Source organism: Microcebus murinus, chromosome 14, assembly GCF_040939455.1.
Source record: "Microcebus murinus isolate Inina chromosome 14, M.murinus_Inina_mat1.0, whole genome shotgun sequence".
NCBI lineage: Eukaryota > Metazoa > Chordata > Mammalia > Primates > Cheirogaleidae > Microcebus > Microcebus murinus.
In genome coordinates this window covers 60,767,462-60,787,023 of record NC_134117.1, presented here as the reverse complement: position 1 = coordinate 60,787,023, position 19,562 = coordinate 60,767,462, and the positions used below count along the sequence as shown (strand labels likewise).

The 19,562-nt window shown below is 52.6% G+C and overlaps 1 protein-coding gene and 1 non-coding gene across 34 annotated transcripts in view; both read right to left on the bottom strand.

Annotated features, from left to right (window-relative positions):
* CAMK2G (calcium/calmodulin dependent protein kinase II gamma) overlaps nucleotides 1–19,562 on the bottom strand; it is a 56,746-nt gene that overhangs the window by 23,246 nt on the left and 13,938 nt on the right. For 17 of the 33 annotated variants that reach the window (XM_012760106.3, XM_012760115.3, XM_012760104.3 and 14 more), the window contains exons 4-12: nucleotides 12,961–13,015; nucleotides 12,011–12,076; nucleotides 9,199–9,271; nucleotides 8,952–9,054; nucleotides 8,435–8,518; nucleotides 7,899–7,993; nucleotides 7,062–7,184; nucleotides 3,129–3,212; nucleotides 2,841–2,883 (exon numbers count right to left, since the gene is read on the bottom strand). In XM_012760106.3, the coding sequence (XP_012615560.1) occupies nucleotides 2,841–2,883; nucleotides 3,129–3,212; nucleotides 7,062–7,184; nucleotides 7,899–7,993; nucleotides 8,435–8,518; nucleotides 8,952–9,054; nucleotides 9,199–9,271; nucleotides 12,011–12,076; nucleotides 12,961–13,015 (726 nt within the window). Of the gene's footprint in view, nucleotides 1–2,840; nucleotides 2,884–3,128; nucleotides 3,213–7,061; nucleotides 7,185–7,898; nucleotides 7,994–8,329; nucleotides 8,519–8,951; nucleotides 9,055–9,198; nucleotides 9,272–12,010; nucleotides 12,077–12,960; nucleotides 13,016–19,562 lie in introns of all 33 variants that reach the window. The other 16 variants (XM_076010133.1, XM_076010140.1, XM_076010131.1 and 13 more) reach the window with 2 other exon arrangements.
* On the bottom strand, nucleotides 4,715–4,775 carry LOC142875792 (U7 small nuclear RNA). The gene has a single exon (XR_012923078.1). It is a non-coding gene; the product is annotated as a U7 small nuclear RNA (small nuclear RNA).

Here is a 19,562-nt window from a genome sequence, read left to right as displayed (position 1 = left end):
CCGCAAAGCCACGGGGGCCCGTCAGCAGCGAGCATGCCCCAGCACGAGGCGCAGGAACCCGCCGGCCGGCCGCCCACACGCAGCAGGGCCCAGGCGGCGTGGCCAAGCCAGCCGAGCCGGGGAGCGGAGGCGCCGGGGGCAGGCCGATGGGGCAGGTGCAGCCAGCCCTGCAGCAGCCCGGGGGCCTGAGAAGACGGGCCTTGGCCAGGGCGTAGGGAGTACCACGTCTCCGCTTCACGGAGATGGCGTCAGTGCCCGTCCTACGACCTCAGGCCCACGGGTAAAAGCCTGACTTGGTGAGAGGCAGGTGGCCTTTCGGAGGTGGCCCAGCCCTAGCTTAAGGCTATGAGGAGACTGAGCCTCACCTTCAGACCTTCCCTCCCTGGACCTAAATGAGCCCATTATCAGAGAGCCTGCAGCACAGGGCTGCCCCATCCTCTCAGCACATTCCTCACAGTGGAGAGGCCGGACTCGGGGTCTGGGGACGGGCAGGGGTGGGGGATGGCCCTGTGCAGCTGCCGATGGGCCCCAGCTCCTCAGAGACACAGGCCCCTTTCTTTAGGTGGTAGCCAGGAGAGGCAGCTTTTCTCAGCCTGCATTTCACAGCGTGCTGAGGGTGAAGCGAGCCACCAGAAGGAAAACAAAGGCTGCTGATGCAATGCGTTCGTTCTAGAAGCCCTGATTTCACTATCAGCCAAGCGGCTGGAGTCCAGGGCTCCGAAACCAGACTAGCTCACGCCTGAGGGAACACACAGGTGCCCTTCCTTCTTAATTACATCTGTAGACACCTCTTTCTGCATAAGTTTCCGGAGACAGGCTCTGTCCTCACCTGTCCCACAGTCAGGGCAGAAGAGGCCATCCTGGAGCGTTTGCAGCAAATTTTTTTTTTTTTGGTCTCCTCTGACCCAGGGCAAAGTGAGCTCAAAGGCCAGTAAAGGTCCAGGTAATAAGGACAGGAGGCTCTTTAGGGATGAATAAAAGTGCTCTGTTCTGACAGAGAGCCTGGTTTCCTGAAACCACAACAGCAATTTCCTGAAATGGAGGGGGAGGCTGATGTGGATGAGGGGGAGGTTGAGGCCACGGGACAGGGTGCTTGCTACTGATTGGCCAGGCTAAAAGCAGCATAGCCTGCCTTTGCCTCAGAGAACAGAGGACGATCGCCACTCCAGGGGCAGCACAGAAATGTCCTGAGTGTCCCCTAGAAAGGTGTCAAACCCAGAAAGTAGAAGCTGCAAGTGATTAAAGGACAAGAAGCGCAGTGTGGGACTACAGTTCTGTTGGTGGTGGCCAACTGCGCTTTCCTGTTCCCACCTGTGACACCTGAGTCCAGAACCACAATCTTCCCCCTTGTGGGTACCCACAACCAGAGAGCGCGCCCCAAACTGGGGTCCCAGGGGGTGGGCCTGAGGTGGGGCACTCGGCTCACTATCCAGTCCTGGCATTGTGAAGATCTGGGGCCTGAGGCTGGAGCTTGTGAAGCGCTAGGCCTGCCCGCAGCAGCCTCCCAGCCCAGGCCGTGGGTTACCTGGAAGCAGCACAGGCGAGTCCCAGGACTCGAGCTCAGGGGCGCACCCTCTGCCCAGCAGTGGCTGGCGCTCCTGCACAACCCCCTTCCGTGGCGGTGCAGAGGGACAGCAGGGGAAGGAGTCTTGTTATGAGGGTGGGGAGGGTGTTCTTGAATCAAAACAGCAAGGCTAGGGGTTAGAAGGAGGGAAGACCAGGGGAAACGCAAGCCAGGGAGAGGCCTCTGTCTTCGGTTAAGTCTTGACATTAATCTTTTCCTCACAGAAAAGCCACGGCGCTTCCCACGCTGAAGGCAAACAATGATGGGGTTGGGGTGAGGGTGGGGACAGGGGCGGGCAGTGGAGTGTCTTGCATCTTAAAAAGAAATGTCAGGTGTGATTTACAAATTGCTGGTCCCAGCTCTCCCAATTCCTTATGCAAATTGAAGCAAGTTCCTTTCCCTCTCTCCTGCTGGTCTCTATTCCTTCACTTTTTTTTTTTTTTTTTTTTGAGACAGAGTCTCGCTTTGTTGCCCAGGCTAGAGTGAGTGCCGTGGCGTCAGCCTAGCTCACAGCAACCTCAAACTCCTGGGCTCGAGCAATCCTTCTGCCTCAGCCTCCCAAGTAGCTGGGACTACAGGCATGCGCCACCATGCCCAGCTAATTTTTTATATATATATCAGTTGGCCAATTAATTTCTTTGTATTTATAGTAGAGACGGGGTCTCGCTCTTGCTCAGGCTGGTTTTGAACTCCTGACCTTGAGCAATCCGCCCGCCTCAGCCTCCCAAGAGCTAGGATTACAGGCGTGAGCCACCTCGCCCGGCTATTCCTTCACTTTTTACTGCTAGTATCACAGAGAATATTTTAAGTACAAGTTGCTGTCAAAGGTTTAAACAACTGGAATAATTTCTTAGTCATCTCCACTTGGACACAATAGAGTAAGAGATCATCCCAGCTGGCAGATTAATGGCGGAGACTGAGAAGATGCACTATATTCCATCTCTCTTCCCCCAGCGCATCCTCCACTACACCTAGACTGGCTAAAATCTTGAAGTGCTGAGCGTCTTCAGAGAATGAAATAAGAATCCACGGGGACAAGGTATGTGGGAGGCTGGGCAGGCTTGGGAGGTTCTAGGGAACAGAATTCATAAATGTGAGCCCGACCAAAGCCCCCAGAATCTCAGTAATGGTGCTCAGCAGCAGCCCCTCAAAACAGGACCCTCATTCATCCCGGTTAAGGTGTTGCCCCACCCCCCAGCACCACACAGGACGGCAGTGCCCCGTTCCTGACCCACTCACCTCGGCGGGCTTAAAGTGCACAGCTGGGAAAACATACCTGAAAAGTTCCTGGAGACAAGCATGGTGGTGAGGATGGCACCCTGGGGGAAGAGGAAGGACCTGTGAATTCATCTGACTCCAGAAAACGGTAGCCCGGTCTCAGGCAAAGGCAGCTCCTGGCTAGAACCTGAAGACATCAGGTCTCGGGGCTCCCCCCACCCCCAACATGTGTAACCTTCATAGCTCAGCTCCAGGCAGGAGGGAGCTTCCTTCTGTGACGGGGCAGGAGCCTCACAGTTACACGGCATGATTTCAAGGAGGCTGGCAGCCCAGAGCCAAGACTCACCTTCAGTTTTCTCCGGGCGTTGAACTTGCGCAAGCACTCCACAGTCTCCTGACGATGCATCATGGATGCCACCGTGGACCGTTGCTGGAAGCCGAACAGACAGGCCTGTGAGCCCCCAGCCCAGATCCTTGGCCCCCCCACCACAGTCCCTGCGCCGACGGCCATGCCCAGGACAGGGTCATGCGTTCGGCCACCCCAGAGTGGCTCTGAAGATAAAATGAGGTCACAGACGTGAAAATACTTTTAAGATGAAAGCACTACCCCGAGATCCCAATCTGAACATGACAACACCACTGATAACCACTGATGCTGGGCGAAGGTGCTCAAGGAGCACTCTGACCTTCCTCGGGAAACGGAGGCTGCGGGACGGGAGGGTATAGCCTGTGTGTCGTGATCCCCAGCCCAGTACTTCTGACCACCCACTACGGTCCAGATTCTCAGCAGGGGGGATCCGGCAGGGCTCCTTCCTTCCAGGAGCCCCGCTCAGCACTTCCCCGGCGAGGTCCCGAAGGAAGCTGCATCCCCAGAAGCTAAGGGTCTTTATCTTGGAGCATCAATTCTTTTCACCATTTTGAATGGAAATTTTTCTTCAGTGTTTTTACTGCTAACTTCCTGGACTCCTCATACAGAGTCCATCAGACACGGTCTGCATTTCCCTGATGACTCAGGTTGTCAATACGAGCACCAGTTATTATATGACATCACGACACAGTGAAGTCCTCAGGGGCTACAGAGATACTCAGGATTGTAGACGGTGGGGGCTACAACAATGGCCCCCAGAATATAACATTTCTCTAATTTTTGAGTGCCTGTTTTAAGTTGCTGACCCTCTCCTTTTGCTGTCGCTGTCTTCACCAGAGTGTTAGAAAAACAGATCCTAGGACCTGCAGCCTGGTGCCCACAACCCCCGGGGGGGGGGGGCTGCCTCGCAACCCGTCCCCTCATCCCTGGCCCACTCCATTTCCTGGTTCCTGAGGCAGCTCTCCCCACCTTCTCACCTTCCCCCTACTCTCTCACTTCACCTCCTCCTCCACTTCCTCCTCGGTGTAAGCTTCACCACAAAAAGAAACGAGAGAACACCTTTGACTTCAGCCCACCTCCCCACAAGCTGATTTCCACCGCCTGCAACCTGATCTGAGTCCCAGACGCATCATTGCGCATGCCTGGGCCCCCCTCTCTTTTCCGCTATCCAAACCCCTTTGCTTCCTCCATTACCCAATATTTTCTTATTTTTTTTTTTTTTGAGACAGAGTCTCACTTTGTTGCCCAGGCTAGAGTGAGTGTCGTGGTGTCAGCCTGGCTCACAGCAACCTCAATCTCCTGGGCTCAAGTGATCCTCCTGCCTCAGCCTCCCGAGTAGCTGGGACTACAGGCATGCGCCACCATGCCCGGCTAATTTTTTCTATATATGCTTTTTAGTTGGTCAATTAATTTCTTTCTATTTTTAGTAGAGACAGGGTCTCGCTCAGGCTGGTTTCAAACTCCTGACCTTGAGCGATCCTCCCGCCTCGGCCTCCCAGAGTGCTAGGATTACAGGTGTGAGCCACCATGCCCGGCCTCTTAATTTTTTAAAAAATAATTTTAGGGGGGGTCTTCCAGTGAGGACTGGAAAACCTGTTAGACAAATTCTAAAAGAGCTTAAGACTAATTAGCCAATATTTTCAAACCCTTCCTCTGAACTAGATGCTTCTCTGCAGTCTATACATTATATTCAAGCCTCTCCCCCTGCCCTGACTCCTCTAAGTAAGACAGTTCCTGCCCTTCACTGCCTAGCTTCCCACACCCCTCCTCACACTCCCTCACGTCACTGAAAACGGGCTTCTGTCTCCCTCACTCCACTGTCTACACAGTGAAATGATGAAGCAATGGCCTCTACTTGGTCAGAGCCAGTGGATTCTTTTCCATCGTCATCAGAGACCCACTGCTGACACTCCCTTCCTGAGATCTCTTATTCCTTCGCTTCTGGATCTTCTGCTCCTGATTTCCCTCCTGCTCCGGAAGTTCTCATTCTCAGTCACCTTTGCTGGCTCCCCTAACTCTCCTAAGTGTCATTCGATGCTGGTGCCCATCTCTGCTCTGACTGAAGCAATTCGAGTTCACATTAAGAATTCAAGGCCGGGCGAGGTGGCTCACGCCCCTAACCCTAGCACTCTGGGAGGCCGAGGCGGGAGGATCCTTCAAGGTTAGGAGTTCAAAACTAGCCTGAACAAGAGCAAGACCCAGGTCTCTACTAAAAATAGAAAGAAATTGGCCAACTAAAAATATATAGAAAAAATTAGCCGGGCATGGTGGCACATGCCTGTAGTCCCAGCTACTCGGGAGGCTGAGGCAGGAGGATCGCTTGAGCCCAGGAGTTTGAGGTTGCTGTGAGCTAGGCTGATGCCACAGCACTCTAGCCCTGGCAACAGAGTGAGACTCTGTCTCAAAAAAAAAAAAAAAATTCAATCAGCACAGGAACAATCGAACCTGTTTCTACAGACTCCCAACTACACAGAAATGACAGGACCAGTATTTCCAATTTTTAACTTATTTTCTAATCTCTAGAACCCTATTTCTAACTGCTCAATGGGTATCTCCAGCCGGAGGTCCCCAGACACCATGCTCAGTATGTGCAAACTAAAATCATCATCTTTTCTCACAGTAGTCATAGCCTCATCTGCAACTAAACTACTTAACATTTCTTACATTCTCCAGGATTCCCCACAACCTCTCACCCTGGTCCACGCTAACCTCGATCTGTAGGACCTGGGGACCTGCTAGTTGTCTTCCAAGAACCAGAGCAGAGGTCACCTTCTCCATGCACCCTTCAGTAACCACACTGCCCACCATGGACAGTAGGAGCTTCTATATTCTCATCAGATTCTTGTGCACACGCATCACATCATAGTGTGGTTGAGTGTCTGTCTTCCCAGATAATCTTTGAGATCTTTCGGGGCAGAGACCATGCCTCATTCATCTTTGTATCTCTAATACCCACCTGGCGACCAGCATCAAAGAGTCACTCAATAAACTCAGGAAAGGACAAATAAATAATGCCTTACGGTTGTCAAGATGTCTAACTGTACCAGACTCTTCTTTGTGTGAAAGTAGATTTTCAACTCAATAGGACTACGCAGGAAAACAGAGCCTGCCGCCCCACATTGATAGCCTGGAAAGCTCTCCTAGGAATTCAGACAGAAACTTTATAACTGAGCTTCAGGGTGCTCTTTATAATGACTCAGAGGCCCCCTCTTTTTTTTCTTTTGTTTTTTGATACAGAGTCTCACTCTGTCACTCTGGCTAGAGTGGCACCATCACAGCTCACTATAGCCTCAAACTCCTGGGCTCAAGTGATCCTCCTGCTTCAGCCTCCCAAAGTAGCTGGGACTACAGGCCTGTACCACCTCGCCCAGCTCATCTTTCTATTTTTGGTAGAGACAAGGTCTCACTCTTGCTCAGGCTTATATTGAACTCCTAGCCTCAAGCTATCCTCCTACTTCAGCCTCCTGAAGTGCTAGGATTACAGGCGTGAGAGGCCCCCTTTGATGATTCGTTGGGTCTTGATCACAGTTCCATTAGAGCTGTGTGAGTTGAGACCTGAGTGTGCACCCTAAGCTTGGGATTCACTTTGGGTCCTATCAGTGGCTTTCTAATATCAACTACCCAGAGTCTGCATGGGTCAAACCCAAGCCCTCCCTTCAAGAACAGAACCAAACCCCAACCTGACAACAGTGGGTGGGGTGAGATGAGTAGAGGCCCTGTTAGCCCAATCAGCCTCCTGAGTCCCTCCTGGTGACATTTATTGGCCTTGAGCCTCACCAGTCCCCTGCCCTCCTGCTGAGTCCTTGCTCAGGACCCAGAGTGCTTCTCTGATGGGAAGAAGGGGGAGGGGTCCTGAAGGCACGTGGAGGGCTGGCATCCCTGAGGTCATCGACCCCAGGCCAAGGCACTTACACAGACCCATGGGTGCTTGAGAGCCTGGTCAGCCGTGATGCGCTTTGCTGGGTTTATGGTCAGCATCTGGTTGATCAAGTTCTTGGCTTCAGGAGTCACCGTGTCCCATTCCGGTGATGGAAACTAAGGAGAAGGAACAGGGGGAGAAGGGATATGAAATCTGTGAGCCTCACAGCCTGAAATGTAGCCTCTGCCTTGGACCCCACTCCTATAATTGGGATACTCTGCGGTACCTAATTCTGCCCAGCAGAGAGCTGGAGAAGCCCTGGCAATATCCCAGAACCTGTGTCAGCTTAAAGACTAAGAAAGGAAGACAGAACAATCATGGTTAGAATGCGGAATATCATGCTGATGTGAGCCTTTAATGTAAAAAAAAAAAAAAAAAAAAAAAAAAAAAAAAAAAAAAAAAGAATGCGGAATATCAGATCAGAGCAGGAAGGGGACACCAACATTCTCTGGTTCATTTCTCGACTTAGGAAGAAACACAGAGGCTCAGTGATGGGCCCAAGGTACCACTGCGGTGGAAGGAGCCTCCAGACTTCTCTTCCCTGTGTCATGCAGCACACCCTGAGGCTGCTCCAGTCTTTGCAAATAAAGGTCAAAGGGCTTCAGCAGGCTCCTCAATTTTATAGCTACCTAGAAGGCTATGGCAAAAAAAAAGTTGCTCCTGGGACATGGGGTGGCAAGAATCGAGCCCTGTATGCCCATCTCCGGGTCCTCAAAGTCCCCTGATACCCCGTATCATGTGACACACTAAACAAGCTTCCTCCTGTGGACAGAGCCAGAGGAGCAGGGGACCTGCTCGGTTGCTCAGCTCTCCAGCAAACCGGTCCTTACATCATAGGCTCCAGCCTTGATCTGCTGATACAGCTTGTGCTGATCCTCATCCCAGAAGGGAGGGTATCCCACCAGAAGGATATACAGGATGACCCCTGCGAGACAGAACACAGAGGTCACTGGGGTCACTCCCTCCCTCCCTGAGGAACCAAGAAAAGCCATGCAGGGCTCAGAGCCACCCAGAAAGGCGAGGGCCGTACCAGAGTTGGAAGTGGATACCAGCTGGTAACGCTGTGCCACTAGCCCCTGCTGCCGCTCTGCCTCACTCCTCGTGGATTTCTCTAGGCACAACCCATCCCTCTCCAAGAAGGCATGGGCAAATCCCTCTCCAAGAAGGATGCAAAACAATCCAGGAAGTACATGGGGAGGAGAGTGTGATGGGAACAGCCACCCCAGGGGCACTAGAGCAAACACCGTGATTTCACACACACCAGCCACTCGTGCGACCCGCAAGGAATAGCGATGCCTCTTTCTCGCCATCATCGGAAGTCGAGGGCCCTTAACACCGAAAAGCTGAGAGTGTGGAATGGGCTTACCGCAGGCCCAGATATCCACAGGTTTTCCATAGGGATCTTTCCTCAAGACCTCAGGGGACAAGTAACCTGGGGTGCCAGCAAAACCTGTACAGAAGAGAGGGCAGAGGCACACTGAACCCGCTTTCTCTCTCATGAAACCTACATCAGCAATTTCCCCCAAGTGTCCTCTCATTCCTGCTGCTTCTGCTACATAAGCTCTCCGCACACAGGCAGCAAGAGATGACAGGCTGGGCTCCTTGGAGTGTCTGGAATCTAAATCAGAGGGCAAGTCCGCATGCCTACCAGGAACTCCCAAATCCTCCCCTGAGGCAGTAAGAAGGAAGTGCTGACGGCAGCTAGACTCACTGTACTGAGTCACACGGGGCCAGGAGGGAGCTCTGCGCCCTCCCACCCTCCTCCGGTCTCTGAGGAGGCCAGGACCATTAAGAGTCTGGCTTCTGGTTCTACAGGAGGAAGGCAGCTCAGGAAGAGGAGGAAGGGTGGGGGCTGTATTCCAGGAAGACAAGATTGCCCTTACCGAACCAAGCCTGCTGCTCTCCCTGCACTTCGATGGCTAGGCCAAAATCAGCCAGCTTGACGGCGGCACCTTTGCATTTACTCGCCAGGAGCAGGTTTTCAGGCTGCAGAAGGAGCAGAGAGAACCTTGTGAGGCACCCGCCCTGCCACCCAAGGTGGGCCTGGTTTGGGTCCATGCAGTACCACTGCATGGCACCAGGTGGCGCCAACACCCCACAAGCGGAGGCAGGGGAGAGCCTGGGTAGTACCTTCAGGTCCCGGTGCACGATGTCATGCTGGTGGATGTGGTTAACACTCTCCAGAATCTGATGTATACAGTGGCTGGAAAAGCAGAAGGAAAAGAAACGTCAGTGCAAAGTTAAACGGTCTCGTCCGCTGTGGGCTAAGGCACGTAACGATGGGTCAGAGGTTCATGCAGAATCATTGAACGACGACCTTAGACATCCTTTGGTTCAATTTATTTCATGAAAAGGAAACTGAGGCCCAGCAGAATAAGTGGATTTTCCACCATCACTTGCTAGATAATGGCAGAGGACAGACTAGAACGGGTCCACCACACCTCCCACCTCCTTTTGACCATAAAGGTCTAACATAACCAATTCACTTCCAAGAGAGTAGGAGACTCCCCCAGACTCTTGAGAAAGATGAGACCATCCAACCCCTTCCTTTCCTTTCTTTCCCTATATAGTAACTTTGTCCTTGGAGGAGAGGCTTGTACTAGCAACTTAGAAAGGAGAGTTCAAATAAACCACCTAAGTAATTTTGGAGGTGGGTGCACGTGTTCATTTATCTAACATTTACTGAGTGCCTAGAAGGCATTGCGCTTGGGACCACACAGGATAGAAAGATGAGCAAGACACAGTCCCTGCGCCAAAGTTTATCATCTGGTAGGGGAGACAAAACAAGTATACACATACCTTTAAGAAACAATGTACTTAAGAGGGTTCCAAACAGGGTACTCAAGGAGGAGTGTTTCTGATGATTTTGTAAAGAAAAAGACAAACTAACCCAGAGTCACTTTTTTTTAGAGGTGGGGTCTTGCTATGTTGCCCGGGTTGGTCACCAATTCCTGAGCTCAAGCAATCCTCCCACCTCAGCATCCCAAGTAGCTAGGATGGCAGGCCAGGATCACATTCTTGAATTAGACTGTCCACCTTGCAAACCATCCTGCTCACTCTGCAGTCAAACTCCTGGCAGGGAGTGAAGGCAATCTAGAGCAGTGGTTTTCAACTGAGTTTGCCTCCTTAGGGGACATGTGGCGATGCCTAGGGACATTTCTGATTGTTACAACTGAGGGAGGGGGTTGCTACCGGCATTTAGTGGGTAGGAGGCCAAGGATGCTTCTAAATGTCTACAATGCCCAGGAGAGGCCCTCACAACAAAGTATTCTGTGGCCTAAAACGTCAGTAGCACCAAGGTTGAGGAAACCTGGTCGAGAAAACAGATTCCCACACCAGGACCACCAGCTATGCAGTCCTGCTGTGCTGGCCTGGGGGGCTTGGGCTTATTATTCCTTTCTCTAAAATCCAATGCTGGGGTTCCCACAAGAGCCATGGGGGTCTTAATGGGACCCTGGAGGCTGAGGCTCAGGCCTCCCCATAGGACACAGCCCGAGAATGGGCCAAAGAGACTTTAAGACTGAGCTGAACAGGCGAGTCTCCACAGAAATGTATAATTAGAACAGAGCCGGGCTAGCAGGGAGAGCCTTCTGGCCAAAAATGGCAAAAGTGCGAAGTGTCCCAGCAGAGCCAGGCCAAGCCCACTGGTACAGTCACCGGCCTCGGCCCGCCCCCCTCCCCAGCTCTCCCTCCTCCTCCCAGGCTCCCGGGAGCTATGGAGCTATCGCTGCCTCCTCCGCCCCAGAGCCTGGTCCTCCCCTGCTGGCACTGGAATTCATCTCCCCACTTGAGAACTTTTCCCGAGGCTGAAGCATCTGAAGTTGATCAGCAAACATTGGCCTCTGAGGGTTGAGAAATCTGTGAGGAAGCTGCACTCCCCCTCTCCAGCGGCAGCAGAGCTGCCACATAAGCCAGATAAGCTGCAGGCAGGATGATCAAAACCAGGTTGTAAGGACATCGCCCTCGGAGAACAGCGCGGCTGGGGGAAGAGCCGAGGCGGGAAAGGCAGGCCAAACAGACGCCGAGCGCGGTGGTGTGGGAGGAATTCTGCTGTGTCACACGAAGGAGGTTCCAGGGCTTCCAGGGAGGGCTGGGAGCTGAGGCATGTGGCCAGGGAATGGTCCCCAGCCAGGGAGCCCCACACGGAGGCTGGTCATGGAGGTCAAGAGACAGGGTGGCAGAGGCTGACAGCTCCTGAGGAGGCTCCCCGGTTAGATTAACCCAGAACCCTACACTCCCTCAGTCAGAAGCCATGTTTTCTCCATCTCTGGATCACACCAGGACCTCAGCTCAGTGGCTTGTCCATACTAGGACTTGTCAAAGGAAAGAAGGGGGTAGAGTGAGCCCTTGTGCATGTGTGTGAGGACTCGGTAGTACAAAACATGGTATTCTGGGATGACGGGGTAAAGGAGACTTATAAGAGCTTTGTAAAAAATTGACCTGGAAATGTTTTTTTTTTTTTTTTTTTTGAGACAGGGTTACACTCTGTCACCCAAGCCAGAGTGCAGTGGCCTGATCATAGCTCACTGTAACTTTGAATTTCTGGGCTCAAGCAATCCTACTGCCTCTCAGTCTCCTGAGCAGCTGTGACTACAGGCATGCGGCACTGGGCCTGGCTAATTTGTTTTTTTTTTTAGAGAGACAGGGTCTTGCTATGTTGGCCCAGCTGGTCTCAAACTCTTGGCCTCAAGTGATCCTCCTGTCTTGACCTCCCAAAGTGCTAGGATTACAGGTGTGAGCCACCCTTCCTGGCCCTGAATTTTTAATTTCTAATATTGTCCACAGTATGATGCCCTAGCCTAGCTGCTATCTAGACAACAGCTCTCTGATCTTTCCCCAAAGACTATTTGAATAGGTGCAATGTAGGCCCCTCAAGGTGGCCAAGATTTATTTCAATCCCAAACTCCAGAGCTACACTTGAACTACTGGGCCCTCATCTCACCTGGCATCTGCTTCACTGTAGTACTCTCTGGCCACAATGTCTTCAAACAGCTCCCCACCGGTAACACTGCAACCAACAGAAGAAGAGGGTCAGAGGAGGCAGGGGTCCGTAGGCCAACCCCAATGTCCAACGCGGAACAGGGTCACAGTGTAGAATGGCTTTTAGAGAAATCGCAACTCCACATGCATTTTGTCTGAGAGCCTAGAACAGGCTCAATCCTTCAATGACATGGGGCTTCTCCTTGAGGTATCATGGGCCCTCCCTTCCTTCTGGACATTGCTGTTTCTATAGCCCACAGGTGAGCTAATACTCAAACAGAGATGGAGGTGTGGGGATCTTAGAGAAAACAGCCAACCTACCCCAAAGCCATTGCTCTGAGACCAGTATGAACACTAAAATACAGCTGCCCGAGAAGGACAGACATACTCCTGAAGTTGAAGAATAATCAGACCAATGACAGAGAGCTCCAACCCTGGAAATGCCAGAAAGGAGTTTCCAGGAGGTGAAGAGCTACTTTTAAGAAATTAAAACACAAGCAAAGTGGAGGAGAGACCAAATGGAGCCTGGCTTACGACTGATAAAAGCTACTTTCAATTTCCCAGAATGGTTAAGGCCATGCAAAGAGCTAGCTGGATTTCATTTCTCCGCTAAGGGGAGCACACGAGAAACAATAAAAAGGCATCTACGGCAGGTGTGCTGCTGAACAGAGAGGCGAGGGCCATGCCATGCTGGGACTGAGCCCCGGGGAGCTACTGAGTGAGCAGCAGGACCCCTGGGGGCTCTGGGCCAGCGACCTCGTTACCGGAGAAGCTCACACTCAAATCCTTTCCCTCAGGCGAAGGACAGGGACCCTGGGCAGAGGCTGGAGACCCTGTTCAGGCCTTTCCCAAGCCCTCATCTTGAGCCGGCTGGAGGGAAAGGCCCCTACACCCGCAGAGAGTGGCACTTACAGATCAAACACGAGGTAGTGAAACCCTTCTTCAGAAATACTGTCATGGAGGCGCACTGCAAGAGAGGAGACGGGGACAGAGATTAACAGAGAGAAAACTCCGAAATCCTATTCTCCTCCGCCCCAGCAGCCCCACCCCTGCCCGGTCCTGTCAGCTCTCGGAGCCTCGGGGAGAAGTGGCAACATGCCCGACGCCCCCCCATCTGGGTTACACGGCCTCTGAGCCAGAGACCCCGGCGCTCAGGTCGCCCCCTCAGACTCGGGCAAGAGACAGAAGCTTCCTGGCTAAGAAGTCAGTCAAGATGGAGAAGAGGAGGAGGAGGAACCTTCCTGGAAGGGACTGGTCTCAGAGAAGGTGGCCCTGGGATGTGAGTGATGTATGAGGGTGTGACACAGAGAGAGCAGCACCTAGGGATGCTGACAGCAGGGCGGACAGCGACTCGCCCAGGGAGCAGAGAGCTCTTTCAGGGGGGTAGACAGGAAGGGGCGGGGGAGAAAGTGGAAAGGCCAAGCCCAGCGCGGGGAAATGGGGGAGGGCCAGGAGCCACATGCACTTTCAGGCAACCACGAGAATAACCACTTATTAAGTGCTTACGATGTGCCGGGCCTGTGTACAGCTCTTGGCATACATTACTGATTCCACAAGCGTTTACTGAGCACCTACTGTGTGCCAGATCCTGTGCTAGGTGGTAGGATTCAGGAGGGACAGACACAGCACCTGCCTCTGAGGAGCTGACTGCTCCTCCCAACCACCCTGAGACGAATGTTATTCCCAATTAGCAGATGAAAACACCCAAGGCTCAGGATACAAGGTCTCTTGCCCAAGGCCACGAGAGCTTCCAAGTGGTGGGTCTAGATGTGAACCCAGTGCTCTGTGACTCCAAAGACTGGTCTACACCACCGCTTCCTACAAGAAACATGGGGCAGCCCACACATCCAGGAGCCTGCAAGAAAGACTGCTCACACGTGTCCCTACAACAGCGTGGTGGACAGGTCCGAGAGGGCAGTGCACGGAGATAACCAGGACAATTCACAACCATGAGAAAAGGCTGGCCCGCAGAAGCCCTTTCCACTCCCCGCCTCCAAAGCTCTTGGGCAAAAAACCAACCTAATGTCTTCTGAGGTCTCCTCTTCAAGCTTCTGCCCACAAAGCCACCTCTGGGTGAAATGCCAACCCCTGAGCATCACTCTAATGCAGACACGACTATGCTTTGGCCGCCCGTGCCCTGTCTGTCCCCTCACCTGAACTCTCTTGCCGGGGAACCTCTGTTCCAAAGGGCTCCCTCCGACTGACCTTTGCTCCGATCCTTGGCAGTTCCGGGAGCACCTCATGAAGCACTTCAGGAATGGCCTGACACCAAACCGACTGGTAAGCTGCTTGGAGACAAGGACGTCGCCATGTCTCTTCCTTGGCAGGCCCCGCTGCTTCCATTGCCAGCGTCAGAGCGCTTCCTCAGCGCTTCCCCACGTCCTCTCCCAGCCCTCCCCACCGAAGCAAGATGGGCAGAAGGCAAAATGCACAGCCCAGACTGCCCCACCCCAAGGCACTGAACCATCGAGACAGGCCCCTGGTGGTTCTCACTCCAACGGGGACTCAGGCCTGCCAGGTCACAGTGCTACCTTATTGGATCTGGTGTGGTTACTCGACCCCCAAATCCCACCCCAATCTCAGTATTTCTGTGCACAGGATCAAAGGCAGGTGATACTTCTAATGTTCCTCCTCAAACCGTTCTCTCCTGTATTTGGGCAAACAAGCTACCACTTCCTTAGACCTGCAGATGACAGAGGAAGGATTTAGGACAGAAGGAGGGTACCAGAGCCAGACCCTGCTTCCCTCCCACCCACCTAACCTGGACACGCTCGGTCACGTCCCACAAGTCCTCACTGCGTCTCTGATGTCAGTCAGAGCCACACGCTGAGTCTTACTGCAGCTGCTGCTCCCTCACTTCCAAAAGGACTTTCCATTTAATTAAAAATTTGCTATTAAAAAGCATTAAAGTGTGTAATACAAATAATCCCCTGGAAATCAGCTGTCCCAGAAGCTAACGACCAGCTTCATTAGGGAGGTAACTAACGGCAGCAGGATGCTGAGCTCACGGGACAGCAGGTACAATGCTAACGACCACTCCCAGGGGAGTCGCACAGCTCTGGGCCCTGCCCAGGCCTGGCTTTGAGCCCTGCCTGACCCAGACCTCCACTCCCTCCCCCCATCCCAGCCCAGCAGGGCTGAGAACAGGGCAAAAGGCACAGGCACCCATGCCTCTGCCCAGACATGGAGTCCCTGGCATCTGCCCTTCTCCAGGAAGGCCACACACAGAGCCCAGGTGGGAGGAAGCTGGGGAGGGGAATTAGGAGAGAGGAGCAGCAAAGGAACACTAATCCTCCCAGGCCACCCAGCGGAGAGAACAGCTTTGATGTGAGCCCCAGAGCAAGGCACCCGCCAAGACAAGGGGGAAGGGGGGCCCTCATATCTGAATAAGACTGCGCTCATCTTTTTTTAATTCGTAAAGAATTTAACAGGAACTGAGGACAAGAGGAGAAACGACTGTATCATCCTAAATACCCAACTAGCAGATTTTTGATAATGATTGAAATGATAAAACTAACACTTAGCTGAGCTCTTCCTACACGCCAGGCATTGTTCCATGTGCTGCACAGACATTATTTTATTGAACCCTCCCATGAACTCTGTAGGGTAGCTACTTATACATGCCCATCGGACAGGAGAGGAAACTGAGGCTCTAAAAGAAACCTGCCCCAAATCATACTATGTGCACAACCAGGACTTGAAGCCAAGACAAACTGACATCGAGACCCCCGTATTGCAGAATCGCTGGGTAGTTACTTTCTCCAAACTCTTAGGCAAAAGAGCTCCAAACTGTTCTTACCGCCCCTAGCAATTCTGATTGGCTTCACAACGCCCATTAGGCACCTACCCTGAAGGGGCAAGGCTGTGCGTGCCATGGAAACAGCTGGGAAGAAGAGGAGCGCACCCTGCTACCCCGAGCTTCCAGGCAAGGGGAAGACAGACTTTAAACCAGCAATTACACAAATATGTAACTAAGCACAATGGAGTTGAGCGCTGTGAGGCAGAAGCAAAGGCTAATACGGATGCGTGGAATAAGATCATCTGACACCCAGCCCATTCCACGGGTAGTGACAGGGCGTAATGGCCAAGGAGGGCCGGACCAAGTCTGCGGACAAGAAGACCTGGGAAAATGACGATAAAGCATTCACTACATCTCAGCCACAAACCTAATCACTGTTCTTTTAAGCTGTGGAAGATAGGACAGGCCCAAACACCTAAATATCTTTGCTTGATATTTCATACCTTCAAGGACTGAGATAGCCACAACCCAAATGTTGTGTCTATTTCCAATTCTTTAAAAACCACCCAACAATATGCCACATTTTAACAAATCTTTCTCAAAAAAGCACTGAAAAACTGTCACTGTTAAAAATGTCTACAGCAATAACAGAGTGGGAAGGAGGTCCCATTGCTCTTGGGGCTCGTGGGGGGCTTGTGGGGGACTCAGCCGGCCCCCAGGAGCTGTGGTAGCAGGATTCCCCTCTACCCACCCACCCCCAGCAGGGATTTAGAAGCAGCTCAGTCATGATTCAATGTTTCCTTCTCTTTCTTTGTAACTATTTTTGCTACACTTACTGTTAGCTGAACAGGCCCAAGGTAAATGGTAGCCTGGCTTGGATAATTTGGAAACAGAGTTGGGGCTTCGGATGGAGGAGCAAGCCCCTCTGGGGGCTGGGATCTCTCCGCTTCCGTTCTCCTCATCTCTGCGTGTCCTAGCCTCCTTTATTCCTGACTCTCTCTCAATAAGGAAGGGGCTCAGGTGACAAAGCAGACTGGCTAAATAACTTGCTGGAGGTCACAGTCACTAACTAGCAAATCCCAGATTCAAATCCCAAATCTGGATGTGACTCCAAAGCCACAGACCTTTGGCTTCTCCAAGTATGGACCACAGACCAGCAGCCAGAGCGCCACCTGGAGATGTCAGGCACGCGGAATCTCAGGGCCCGCCCCAGACTTACCGAGTCAGAATCTGAATTTTAACACGATCCCTGGGTGAGTCACACGCACATAAAAGTTTCAGAAGTGCTGCTCTAAACCACAAGGCCAGACTGTGATAGAAACTGCTGGGGCTGCTCAGCACGAAGGAAGACAGAGCCTATTCATTAGAGAAATGTGGAGCAGGGAGCGGGCAGATCACAGGTGGCCGGCACTTCATTCAGCCCTCGGACTCGGGCACTCGCTCGCAGTCTGCTCTCCACTCCCACTGCTGGCCACTCTCCCAGGGCTGTTTTGAGTACAGCACTATGTCTCACACCCAACAGGCACTTTGTTGTGTGTGTTTGTTTGTTTTTAATTAATAAACTTTGTTTTTAGAGCAGTTATAGGTTCACAGTAAATGGAGCGGAAAGTACAGGGAGTTCCCAAATACCCCAGGTCCCCCCAACCCCCCGACACACACACAGCCCCCCCATCAACACCCCGCACCACAGTGGTACTTTCGCGACAGTCAGTGAACCCACGCTGATAACTCATTATCACCAAAGTCCACGGTTTACATCAGGGTCAGCTCTTCGAACAGGCTTTTTAACTCCTGGGACAGAATATCTATCAGGGAAAAAGCGGAGGATGCCTGGCCCCTAGCACCGAGTTCCCCATGTGAACCCACGTGCCTCCGAGTCAGCCGGGCTGACCTGTGCTCTTTGCTCTCAGCTCCCTCAACTGCACCGTTCCCGGGCTGCTCTGCTAGTCTCCCTCTCAAGAGGCCAGAGCCAAAAGGGGCACAGTTCTGAAGGATGGAGCAGTGGAGACCGGAGAGGAATAGTGAATTAAGGGGCACAAAACTGCCTGCTCCCCTGCCACGAGCCAGGTCCAGATCCATGGCAACCCCGCCTCTTGGACCTGAGCTCGGCCGCATCTCCAGGAGTCCTGGTTCTCACTGGATGCCAGGGCTCCCAGGACACAGGCTCCCAGGACCTGACTCTCTTGCCCTTCTGCCTGCCCTTGACCCCAGAACAGGTCCTCAGACCAACAACGCTCAGGACCTGGGAGCAGTCACAAAATGAAAGCACATTTCTAGGCAATCAGATGCCAACGAAGTGACCCTGCCACGCCTGGCCTTTCCTGGGTCGCGCTGCCTTCCTAACAGAGCAGATGGCTAGGACAGACAGTGCCCCTGGCTGCCTCTATTCTGAGCTGGGGGCAGGGGCCCAAAGGAAAGAGTTACCAAACCAAGTCAAGTCTAAGAAGTCAAAAAGCATAATTCTAGAAATACATACAAAGGGCTGGGCACAGTGGTTCATGCCTGTAATCCTAGCACTCTAAGAGGCTGAGGTGGGAAGATTGCTTGGGCTCAGGAGTTCGAGACCAACCTGAGCAAGAGCGAGACCCCAAATCTACTAAAAATAGAAAAATTAATCAGGTGTCCTGGTGCACACCTGTGGTCCCAGCTACTCAGGAGGCTGAGGCAGGAGGATCACTTGAGCCCAGGAGTTTGAGGTTGCTGTGAGCTATGATGATGCCATTACACTCTACTGGGGGTGACAGAGACAAACTCTTTCTCAAAAAGAAGAAAGGAAAAAGAAAAAAAAGAAAGAAATACATAAAAGGAAGGCTAGGACTTTTTTCAGCAAGAGTCCCATTTTTGTCCTTCCTGTTTGCTTCTCAATTGTCTTCATTATACCCTGACCCTTCTGTGGTCAACCGCGCCCGTGTCACAGGTGATGCAGACGTGGTTCTGCCTCCTGCATCATCAGCCCCTCCCCCTGGCTCTCCTCCCTACATGAGGACAACTTATCATTGCTGTACGAGCCGGTCACAAGGGGCACAAAGGAAAGGAAGTTACTGCCCGGACCTTGAGACCCAGGACTGGACCACCAAAATGCTTCTGTGCTCATGAGCAGCTTTAGTCACTCACATGCTTTTTTTTTTTTTTCCTGTTCTGGAACTTCTAGGTCAGAGGATACAAGCTCACAAGGCCTACGGGGCCCAGGTAGGCAATGCAAATGTGAGATTACAGGGAGTGGCGGGGGCAGTGGCCAGTGGGCTGAGGGAGCAGCCACCGCTCAGCCGCAGCAACTCTGGCCATGAGCCCAGCCTTCTGATTTGAAAGGCGGGGAAATAGCCTTTTTTTTCTAAAATGTGAAATCTCGTTTTTAAATATTGGCAAATAATAAAAATATTTTTAGACCACTGGGCCAGCCAAGCAAAACATGCCTGAATTTGTGACTGCTGTTCTAGGTGTTTCTGTCTGTTTGCCCTCTCCTACCTGAGGCAACACGTGGGTTCCCACCACGCTGTTCGCAGGTGAGGGTCTAACCTCAGAGACCACCCAGGAGCTCCAGCAGTTCTGAGGCCGGGACCTGCCAGCTGAGAGGCGCTGGCCCGTGGAACACACTGGACCAGGCAGAGCCGATCACTGGAAATGCCAATCTGCTTTGGGTATAATCCCAGCTGCCGACTGCCATCTATGAAGCCCTGCGTGGTTGTCATTGTGGTAACCTCAGAACTGCTCCTCTCCCCGTGGGCCGGGGTGCGACCTCGGCTCTTCCACGCCAGAGCTCACAGGGAGGATTCTA